Source organism: Pteropus medius, unplaced genomic scaffold, assembly GCF_902729225.1.
Source record: "Pteropus medius unplaced genomic scaffold, Ma_sr-lr_union100, whole genome shotgun sequence".
NCBI lineage: Eukaryota > Metazoa > Chordata > Mammalia > Chiroptera > Pteropodidae > Pteropus > Pteropus medius.
This window is the reverse complement of record NW_024344370.1, coordinates 14,934,114-14,946,441: the sequence shown is the minus strand read 5'-3', so window position 1 is coordinate 14,946,441 and position 12,328 is coordinate 14,934,114. Positions and strand designations below refer to the sequence as shown.

At 31.8% G+C, this 12,328-nt stretch overlaps 1 protein-coding gene across 4 annotated transcripts in view; it reads right to left on the bottom strand.

The window, feature by feature from the left end:
• FCHO2 (FCH and mu domain containing endocytic adaptor 2) overlaps positions 1-12,328 on the bottom strand; it is a 105,190-nt gene that overhangs the window by 22,226 nt on the left and 70,636 nt on the right. For all 4 annotated transcript variants that reach the window (XM_039870194.1, XM_039870197.1, XM_039870195.1 and 1 more), the window contains exons 14-18: positions 11,715-11,726; positions 11,319-11,343; positions 9,775-9,817; positions 7,515-7,603; positions 3,216-3,319 (exon numbers count right to left, since the gene is read on the bottom strand). In XM_039870194.1, the coding sequence (XP_039726128.1) occupies positions 3,216-3,319; positions 7,515-7,603; positions 9,775-9,817; positions 11,319-11,343; positions 11,715-11,726 (273 nt within the window). The remainder of the gene's footprint in view (positions 1-3,215; positions 3,320-7,514; positions 7,604-9,774; positions 9,818-11,318; positions 11,344-11,714; positions 11,727-12,328) is intronic.

The following is a 12,328-nucleotide window of genomic DNA, read 5'->3' as shown; positions in this document are numbered from 1 at the left end:
AGATACAAAGCAGTAAACAAGAAAGACACTATACCTGTCCTGTTATTTGAGGGACTTGAAAAAAAGCAAAACCAAACTTTATAAGCATTCATACACTAAAATTAGTCAATTATTCATTGCATGAATGTAAATTTACAGATATACACTTTTATAAAAATTAGAAAATACTGCCCAAAGTGTTTCACATTTATTAAGCCCCCCACCCCACCTCCCATTTAACTATTTTTAAACTATTAGTTCCAGAGAAGGGCTTTTTGATGACTCATTATTCTGGAAAATATAGCACAATGTAAAAATGCAGTTGTATCTGTATGTAGATGTTGAATGTGAGGCCAAACAAATATTACATTCAACAGCTGATTTGAAACTTACAAGATTGGAAAAAGTCTTGAAATCCACTACTGTAGGAGACATTTCTCCTGTGGCAACATGGCCTTATGACTAATATAATTTGGCTGCATTTTTACAATTTATAATTAGAATGGGCACTTCACAATTTTTTAGGAAAGGCAAAAACAGCTCTTAAGTGGTTTTCTCTTGTTTTAGAATGGCACTGTCTAGTACAGTAGCCACTAATACTGAAAATGTAGCTAGTTCAAATTTGAGATGAACTATAAAACAATAGATTTTAAAGACAGTATACACACAAAAAAGTAAAGTCTCAATTTTTATATTGATATGTTAAATCTATTAATTTCACTTTCTTTTTTCATTGGTTCCTTGAAACTTTAAATATGTCACTTGCAGTATTTATTGGACAGCACTGCTTAAAAACAATGGTTCTCAAACATTAGCATGTATCAGAATCACTTGGAGGGCTTGTTAAAACACAGTTGCTGGGCCACTCCCCAGAATTTCTGATTTGTCTGGGGTGGAGCCAGAGAAATTGAATTTCTACCAGGTTCCCAAGTTATGCTAACACTGTTGGTCTTGGGACCACACTTTGAGAACTACTGCTCTAGAACAATGAGAGGTTCTCTGCAGGGATGTGAGGAGGGTGTGGTTATAGACCCTTTGAGAAGAATGCACATACAAGTATACAAGGAAAAGGGCGCTCCAATGTACAGCTGGAGAGAATTCAAATCAGCACCACCTTTCTGTGGGCAATACAGCAACAATCATCAAGGGTCTTAAATATGCACATACCACTTAGCTCATGGATTTCACTTTTTAAATTTTTACTAAGAAAATAATGTCTGCAAATACATAAGAAAATTCATTAAGACATTTACAATGAGAACGTGGAAATAAACAATGTCAAACAAATTTCTGAAAACTTTTGGAAATTTAATGCTGACAATGGTGTAGAAGATAAGATTATGCTCTGCAGCCACTTCCAGGAGGTTCCCTGAAGCCTTCAGAGTGGTTGCTAGAAGGCTCTCAAGGCTGGGGCAGGAAGTGAATTGTGATGTGAAGGATTCAATTACAAAAGTCCCACTTTTACTTATTTAATAGACTTACAACTTAAGATTATTATTAGACAAAAACTTCTACCACTTTAAAGACGTTTGAAAACCATGAAATAATTTATGATACAAAAAAGACACTCCCAAAATATTTTCAAGTGAACAAAAAATAAAATATATGATATGACCTTTTACTTAAAAACATACACATATTGTTCATAGCAACTTTTTGAGCAATTACTTACCTTGACGATGTTCTAAGTGTTTAATACCAACTTATTTAAGCATCACAATAACCTATTATCATTATACCCATTTTATCCAGAAGGAAACTGAGACTCCAAATAAACAACTTGCTAATGTTCCTCAGGTAATTAGCGGCTAATAAACTTGTGCTTTTAACAACTCTTATTTTACTGCCACTGGATAAATAAACTCAAAAAATAATGAAAGGATATATACAAAAATGTTAACAGTAGTTATCTTTGGGTGATAAAAATATAGAAGGAATTTTTATGTTCTGTGTTTATTTTCCAAATTTTATAACATGATTATGTACTGCTTTTGTAATCAAGAAAAAAATTCATGTTATTAAGATGTAGTAATTTTATATTACTTAAATAATAACCAACTACTTGGCAGCTTGTAGTTTTTCATTTCACTTCCACTACGTCTGTTCATTGGGACAGTGAGTAAAAGACATCACCATTTCAATATTTGGTGTTCAAACCTTTTTATTCATGAAATATTTTCTAACTATGTACCATGTGACAGGTATTATGCAAAGTATTAAGGATATGAAATTGGCTAAAGCAAACAAAGTATGGCTGGTGGCGGTGGAGAAGAGAAATACAATGTGATCTGTGACAAAGCATATGGGTATAGGAAGAGAATGATTAAATCTACTGGGGGAGGAGTAATGGTCAAAGAAGGTTTTACCTAGGTGGTGATAATTAGTTTGGTCTTAAAGAAAACTGAGGTGCATTTCAAATAGAGGGAGCATAAGAAGAAGACATGATGTATAAAAGAGCATGATGTATTTGGGGAACAGTAGAAAGTTTCAAGTGGCCGGAACCTGGGTTATAAAGAGGAGAAAGCTAGATAGTTAGCTTGGTAATGTAGGTTACTGGGGCAACTTTATCATCAAGAACCAAGTATATTCAGTTAGAACCACTGCAGATCTATATCAGGGGAAAAAGATTAATAAGCTTGACTTTTAGAAATGTAATTCTGGCAATTAGTGTAAAAGATGAAGCAAAACAGAATAGATCACAGGTAAAGACTTGTTTGAGAGAGCCTCACGCTAAATAAAACCCATAAAATTTCTTTATCTGACAACTTTTGAAGACCAATGCTTTATTTTTTTATAGCAATATGCACTTAATATGTGCAAGACAATCAAGTGATGTGAATTCCAGTTTCCTTATATACAAAATAAAGCTGGACCAGATGCCCTCCAGGACTCGCCTGGCACTAAGGACTAACACTTCTTAATATTTGCCTTCACACAGAATTACATAAAAAGTGCTTCTTAACTGTGAAACATTCGGTACTAAATAGTATTTTTATAAAGTGCCAACTTTCTCAGGAAATCTCTTTCCAACTGAACAATATCTTGCTCCACAGGTATGATCACTAAGGTAATATAGGGGAGAGAAGGAAGTACTGTTAGGGAAAACTTTTCTATACTTGCAAGAATCGAGTAGAAAATTCCAAACATTCAACTCTAAAGGGGTATATAGAAAGATATCATTTGCATCTTAAATCAAAACAGTTGTAATTAAAAAAAAGAAACACGTGAGTACATACTATTTCATTAATCCCACTGAGTTTGCCTGAAGTAAGCTTTGGTCTGGAAGCAGGCCTTGGAGGTGGGACAATGGTGCCTACAGAAAGAGGAGTTGTGGGCCTGCCTGGTGGGGGGAAAAAGAAAATTTGAAGAAAATCATTAGTATGTAGCAATCCTTACATAAAGACATTCTATTATAGAGGAACTGTTAGGATTCAAATCTCATTTTTCAGGAATTTTTAAAAAATGTAATTACAGATATTTGGTGAAATACTGGGAACGTATCAAATATGCTTTTTGCAAAGTCACCAATATTATTCCTGGAAAAAAAATCATTACAATTTCGATAAAACTGACACAAAATATAAATTGTTTTTCTATTTCACTTATTTATATCTACAAAAATTAAATCTAATAAATTAACTGGTGTAAACAATTTAAGGCCTCAGGTCTTTAGTTTACTGCTCATACATCTACTTTACAGACAATAATGCAAGACCAAGCCTTTGAAACACCTTAAGAAAAATAATATGAACTCTAAATAAAACACTTACCTTGATTAAACTTGTAATTTGACTTTTACATTAAACCACACTGTAACATTTTTTTGTGAACTAATAGTATTAAAAATATCTTTACTAAAAAATTGTCTCTAAATCACTCTAATTTTTGGTAAGTGTTGAAAATATCTTAATTTTCCCTAAATCCTATATAAATTTAGTGTTCACTGTTTTTAACACCATTTGCAAATTTTGCAATTTTATAAATCAGAAATAAGAATCTTAGTATTCCTAATTAAAAATAACTCATCATGGTAGAAATTAATGAATGGAATTCAAGTGTACAGCATCAAAAGTCACAAATGTATTAGTGTAATCAAAGCAAGAATGAAGAATAAGAGCAAATATGTTTAAATCATCCTTAAATTAATTTTAAATTCCTTTGGTCCTTTCTAAAAGATGGGGCTATAATTAAGAGACTGAATATAATAGGAATGCGAAGAAATATATTTCAGTAAGTTCTATAAGTTTATAGATGTACAAAGTTGAAAATATATGAATGGGCCTGAGTATATACATGGGGAAACAAATAGTAAAGCTGGGGGCCCTTGGTCAGCAATGGAGGAATGGAGGCATAAAAAGGAGGAGCATGGAGGTGGTAGGAAGAGATCTAAAGAAAAAAAGTAGTCACACAGGAGTGAAAGCAAATGCCATGGGGTTATGAAATCATTTAGAAAGCACATGAAGGGATAACAGATGTAAGCAGAGTTCAGGCTGCTTAAGGAAAAAAGTAGAAAGCTGGTAAGAAATCAACTTTAGTTCTTAAAGCTATTGCCTTCATCCAATCAGCACGAGTTCTTTCATGCTGCCCTCTTATTTTAAGCTGCACATTGGAAGAAACATGCGCCAGCCTGAGAACCATAACACTTCCCTGTGCTATGACATTTACTTTTAAGATATGTTCATAATCAATGAAACCAGCACTGACTAATACTCGTTATTTCAAACCTGTGAGACAGCTTAACTAATAGAGGCATTTACATCTGAAACTTCATTATTGATCAAGTGGCCTTTCCAAATGGCTTTTAGATTGACTCAAAACCAAGAAGTGTTAAGCATAGATCCTTCAAATAATCAGAAATTGCTTTTTTAGGAAAGCTAGTAACAAAACTCAACACCACCGTTTATAAATGAATCTATTAATTATAAACTAATAATAAATTTATGTATTATAAATGAATATCTGCATATGCCAAATAGGTACTGCTTCTAGAAGCCTCTGAAGGATATTACTATAATTTTTTATAAACTTAAGTGTCTTAGTTGTGTGTTTTGATAGTGGTGGTGGTGGTGGTGGTGTTGATAATGGAGCTCACTTCCAAAAAAATGTCTATTAGATGTAGTAGTTCAAGAAATAGGAAGTGACCTGTAAAAGCATAGGAGATAAGACCTAATTTAGATCTACCCTCTGACTTTACCTAAGGGGAACAGACAATGCATGTTTCTCATACCATTCTTTATCTGCACAAAAAGATACTAATCTAAAATCCAGAAGCAATGATGATGATGTAGAAGAAAAATCAGCATTTTTAGCCTCTTCAGTAATTTTTCACGACATGATGTTATGCCAAAGGTCACTCTGATCCTCAGAGATGTAGCTTTTGGAAGATCTCTCATCCAAAGCATCAGGAAACCTGAAGGCATTTTCAGTTTTACAGTGCAATATCTGGAACACTACCTGAGCTCCACTGGTAATGAACTTATAACAAGCTCATCAATGAAAGAAATCCACTGACTTTGCAACCATGAAGCAAAAAGAAACTATCTGTATCCTCTGCTGGTGCTGTTACAGAAGGAGAGCATAGAGAGTTAGTGGACAAGTGTAGTGGTGGTAGGCTTTCTAGACCAAGAATCTGAGTTGGTTTCAAATAAAGATTCAATTATCATACACCTAGACATTTAAATCAGTGGGAATGAAAGTAGAGTGCCTTATCCGCTCTTCACAATCACCTGAAGGAGAAGAAAACAATTGAAAACTAGAAGCAACAGGAAAATTCTAGAACTAAAATATAACTCTATATAGCCAGTTATCATCTTGTTTCAGGTTAATGTCATTTTAATTACTCAAAACTAGCAAAAGGTTTATAAATGTTTTATCATATCCTAGCTCCTAAACATCGAATGACCGCTGAATGAAAATGTCATTTTTTTTTTACGTGAAATTGTAATTGATATGGGTAAAGCATTCTTTAAACAGGTAGCAATAGGAAAAAAGAACTTTATTGAAGAGACGATACCAAAGAAAATAGTGAGAAATAAAGGACAGAGTTAACTAAAGCCTCTGTGATATCAATGTGAAAAATTTTATTAAAAATTTGATACAATAATTCATAAAAGAATATTAACAAAATTGAAAAACACTGCTTAGGACTTCTTTAGCTTAAATACAAAACACTACTCTGATATTCTTACTAAACAAAAACAAAATCTTAAAAACTTCAGTTTTTCCTATATAATTACTTTCCTGATACAATGCATTAGTAAGGTTAGTTTTATAAAACTAAATAGTAACAAGTGCCCATTGAGAAAGGTTATAATGACACTTCAGGATATGTTCCACTACCTATTAACTTTTTGTTGCTGTTTTATAAATATTAGGTACAGATCACCTTCCCTTCAAAATTCCAAGTTGTTTTGGGTTAAAGGCTGCCTAAAATCCAATTAAAATGTCTTTTTAATGTTAGTTTCTAAACAGTCTAATTTTAAATACTAGTGTTTATTATTCATAGGCTTATTGTTTTGTTACTCTGCCAGAGTGCAAAAGATTTTAGAATTAGTAAGATCCAGGTTTAACCAGGTTTAAATCTATTCTTCATCATTTCCTAGCTATCTGATCTTAGAAAAATTCCAGATCACCTCTGAGCTTCACTTTATTCATCTATAAAACTGGGACAATAAAAACAACTTCATGCAGCAGCAAATGAGGTGAAATTAAATAACATGTGCATCGCTTCTAGCAGAGCGACACAGCAAGAACTCGATCAATTCCAGTTCTTTCCCTATCATTCCAGCACTCCCTTAACCCCCAAACACTGCATTACATCTCTGAAATCCCAGAGAAGCTTAAAGATCAACTGAAAGTGATTTTATTTTCTTGCTTTGAACAAGCAGTGTGGTTTTATTAAACATGCACTTTTGATTCGCGCTTTGACTGTTGGTTAATGGGACTTCATATTTTGAAGAGAAATTGAGCATATTCTTGCCAAAACAACTACAAAGCATTCAAGTCCTTTCAGATATTGCTTGGGAAGTGCTAAAACCTTTCTGGAAAGCAGTTTGGCAATAAGTATCAATAATAATATCTTGTGACTGATAAATATCATATTGAAAAATTATTAGAAGAATATTATGAGATGTAAACAAAATCTGTTATATTCATGGCTGTTCATAATACTAGAAAATCAGATGTAACTTAAATGTCTATCAAGAAAGGAGTGGTTACATTAATGTACGTCTATGTAGTTGAATTTTATCTACAAGCTGTAAGAATTATTTGGGCATCAATATGGGAATGATGCCTAGAAATAAATATATAAATGAAAAAAGTTGTTATTTGATAAACTTTATTGTTTAAGCCATGGGGTCTTTAGGCTAAGTTACCCAGTATAAAATCACTTTTATCTGGCAATATGAGCAGAGGACAAGTTAAACAATTTTTTGATTATTAAGTACAACACAAAGTGATGAATAAAGCAATAAGAAAAAAGTAACTACTGCATGCCTCAGTTTAAAAAAATATATGTGTGTATATGTATTTACCTGATGATGATGAAGTTAGTGAAGTTGAAGATGAATCAAGAGATGGTCCAAACAGGGGGTCCCAAGCAAGTAAATCACTGGTCCCTTTCCTACCATATTTTAAAAACAAGAATTTTAACAAAGGGGTATTTTATTAGTATAAAATCTCGTCACTTATTGTTTCAGATAATTATAATAGTTCAACACATTAATTAAAAAGTTGGATACTGTGCCAATGGAATATGTGAAGAAACTTAAATTTAATAAGCCAATATTTGTAAACTGCTATAAGTAGAATCTACAATTAAATGAAGATGGCAGAGGAGGGTAGAGATTAATCTCCACTGATGGCACCTTGTTAAACTCTTAACAATTTTAGGGGTTGTCAGAATGGAAATGATTTCAGCTTTACAAATGAAGAAAAGCAGCACAGAGTCTTTACATGAGCTGCCTAAGGACACACAGATACTTAATTCTACAACAATGTTAGGTCTGCGTCCTAGCATCCAGTCTCAGACAGAAAATTTCTTAAGTGATATGAAATCAGGTAGAAATTTTATAAGGTCATACTTATTTTCAAAGAAAAAGAAAAAAGGTCAAGGATTTTTTAAAAAGTACTTCTCAAGGACAGAAGTAAGCCCAACAACTTGAGATAAACCTCAAAGATCAGATGATTGCAGTAGATCATGCATGGGAAGGACTGCTCCCTGGGCAATCCACTGCCTGGGCCACTAAGGTGTTCTGGCAAAATATTTGGGTCATACATGCCTTTTTATAAGAGATAACCAAGACTATGGAAAAAATCATCAAGAACATCAACATTCTAGTTTCAAAAAACTCAACATGCTGCATAACCAAAGATTTTTGTCTACTGACCTCTTGGAATCCAATGCACTGCTTACTCTCTGGATTCAACTCTTGGCTCTTTAATACAAACTGTTATATGAATATTTCTCTTTTCCATTTTAATCATACCCCCCTTTTTAAGATGCCTAATTTAGAGGAGCACCTGACCTTTGCCACCACTTTTTTTAAATTAACATTTTCCAGCTTTATTGAGGTATGACAGACAAAAATTGTATATATTTAAGGTAAAAAAGAGATTAATCCCTAATTAAAACAATATTTTAATGTTATCGAACTGTCATTTTTTAAATATTTTTTTCAAAATCTTAGAAAACAGGCCCACTATATAATAAAAACATTATAACTACCTACAAGCACATATCTAGTATCTCAACATGCACCTAACATGGATACACACTACTTCTGTATGATAAAGCTTAAGAGTCACAACTGCATAAATGATTCCTAAAAACAAAGTTTTAAAACACTAAAAAACTTATCTTTAAAAATTATAAATCAAAACACCACCCTATACTCAATTAGTGCATAGCTTCAAAGTATCTAATAATTTTAAACTACCCATTTATTATTTAATTATCCATTAATTAAGCCTACTTTTATTCATGAAAAAAACATTGATACAGAAATGAAAAAGGACCCATGCAACACTGGCTTAAAATATTTTTTCTTTTTAAGAACACCTGGCAACATGCCTTCCATCCTTCTGCTTTTTCAACTTGTGACACTTCCTCAATTTAAAGTTCATGAAATATACAGTCTATTTTACAAGGTCACACCCAAAAGTGAAGGAAAAAAGTAAGAAAATTTCCATGAGAATAACTGGTTGAAATACAGACATGTATGAACTTGGGATAGTATCATTTAGAAGTGGTGAGGCAATCAAAGCCAAATACAGTTGAATGGACTGTTAACATTATAAAAAGAATACTGTCAAATGAGAAATAATTAAAACAACTAAAAAATCCACATGGCATCTGACCGTTTAGAAGACAGGATAATTAACAATACCCTACTAGAATTGAAATAGCAAAGATAATAAAACTCTAAAAAACAAAATATTTAAAATTTGTTAATGTAGTAGAAAGAGAAGAATAAACAAGTGAAGGTCACAGGCTTTTTATGGCAGTGAAACTATTTTATATACAACGGTAGATACGTCATTGTCGAAACTCAAAGGATGTATAACACGAAAAGGAACACTAACTTACACCTTGGACTTTGGGTGACTGGGATGTGTCAGTGTAGGTAGGTTCATCAACTGTAACAAATGTGCTACTTTGCTGGGGGAGGCTGAGCATATGTTGGGGCAGAAAGTACGTGTAAAACCTCTGTACCTGCCACTCAATTTTGCTGTGAACCTAAAAATGCTCTAAAAAAATAAAGTACTTTTTAAAAAATTTAATGTGGAACTTACTCATTGGATGCAGCAAATGATTTTGATTTTGTTAATTCTTCACCTAATTAAAGAATTAAAATATGAACAATTCATAATTGGCAATAAATATTTTAATGACTATAAACAATGTACACATCTCGCTATAAACAATTTTAAAATTCTGGAATTAATAAAATATAAATAAATATGAAGTAAAGAAAAGGCTTTAATAAGTTTTCTATTGTGTTTAAGAATATTAATAGCTGAATTCCTGCTAAATTTTATTTCTTCTAACATCTTTGTTGAGAAATTATGTAAGTCAACTAAACTCTCACATTTATTAAAACTGCTCTTCAGAGGAGAAAAATATAGGCTGTAACTTTAAAAATTAGAATAAATGTTTAAACATGCAAGTATTGCTCAAGAATTTTAACTGATGAATCGTGAAAGCATTTTTCCAGTTCTCAGATTATTAGTGATTATTATATTGACCAAAAGTAGTTTGCAACTCCCGAAGGACATCCTATTTTATAGAATATTAAAATTTGTATAACAACCTAGAGCCAACAGTCATTTATTTACAAGATAGTCTGTTTTGCTACCTTTTGCATTGTATTGTGAATCATTTCATAAGCAACTAGTACACAGGGGAAAAGCATCAGTAATATAAAAGTCATGTTGGTTCATAAGCAATTTGCTCTGCAACTTAATGTTTTGCATCATCAAGCAGTAACTGATGAATGTAAAAGACATCAACAGAGGTAACTGCAGCAAACTATGAGGAATACCACACTGTACAAGATGCCCATTAATACCATATTCTCCCATTTGGCTCAGTTTGGCATGTTCTGCCTCAAAGCGCTTACTGTGCTGTTCTCTTTTTGCATTTTTGCCTCATCTGTAAGTCGGTAGCCTCTTTTATCCTCATTTTCCTCACATCCCCTATTGTCAAGCTACTCTCCATTCCTTTTTTAAAAAATTCCTACTTTTAATTTGGTATTTATCATGAATTTAACAGGTCTTTTTAATTGAGGTAGAATTTTTAAGATTAATATTGAAGTTTTTATTAAGCATTTTTACAAAATTGCATAGCTTTTGAGTGAGCTGCCTCAACTTTTTCCCACAACTCTTGTTAATTTTAATGCAAAATTCAGCACAAGGTGTTAACCCAAAAATGTTTTCAATATAATTAAACTGCTATACTAAAAATCACATAATAGAAATTGCAATTGTGATATGACTTAATAATAGGTAAAGCTAAAGCTTACTCATCTTATAAATGCCTCTGGCTCACAAGGCAAAGTTATAACAAATAGTTTAACATTTTTAATCAGAGGTTACTCTTTGGCTTTGTTGATTTCAGAAAAAGGTAGCCATATATTAAAGTATCAGGCACGTCTCAATGGTAAAAAATAATATAAATTGTCCTCTGTTATAAGTATCCTTTTAAGTCGGTTTTTAAGGCTCATGATGAGAAAAGACTATTATTTCTATAACTACATATGTAAGGATATAAGTTTATTAGCAAATTGCCTGATAAATTTCAATAGACATAAAATAATCAATTTAAATGTCAAACTTACTAGATGAATTCTGATTCATCTGCACCTAAAAAAGAAATGCAAAGACTAAGTGCCATTAAACAAATAATTTAATTTGATAATAAATATTTAGTAAAACATTAATACTGGGAACCTAATTTTAAGTTGTTTTAGTATATCTGCTCAAATATAAACTGTATTTACATATAAATATATAAAAAACTTGCAGTAGTTTGTTTTCTAGTAAAGAATAGTAATGCATGTACCTTTAACATTCAATAAAATGTCTTCAAATATTAAACTATTAACACCTAAAGCAACTTACTATGACTCGCTAATTTAAAAAACTTAATAAATATTTTAAAATCAATGTTCAAACATGACAGTCATTATTTTTTTTTTAAGTCAATAGGCAAAAATATAAAATCTTGTACTTACTGGGCTGTGTCTCTAGTGCAATGCATGGAAGGGAAAAAAAAGACATAGTGTTCATTTTAGAATTCAAAATATATTTTCCAGCTGTAATAATTTTTCTACTCCCTTCTGAATCATACTTAAAATCTCTACACCTTAAATACATACATTGTTGGGGGAAAAAATACTTAAGCTAGATAAGCAAACTGGGCAATGAAATATACTCACAATATCTTCTTTTCACACCCAACATTAACAATGAAAAACTTTATTATTTATTTTCTGAGCATGAAAGTAATACACGTTCACTGTTTTGTAACGAACAGAAAAGACAAGCACAAAGGAGAAAATTTAAAACTATCAATGATCTTACCGCCCAGAGATAAATGCTTATTTAACATTTTGATGTATGTTCCTCTAGGCTTTTATTTATTTATATACACATTTTAAATTAGTTATGCTCTCAGACAATAAAAAGTTTTAATGGTTTCACAACTTTCTACTTCATATATATATATATATATATACACACACACACATATATATATATACACACCATAATTTAATCTTGGCATTAATCTTACTGTTAACTAATAAGAATAGAATAAAACCTCACTTCACAAATCTTTTTGGTGGAA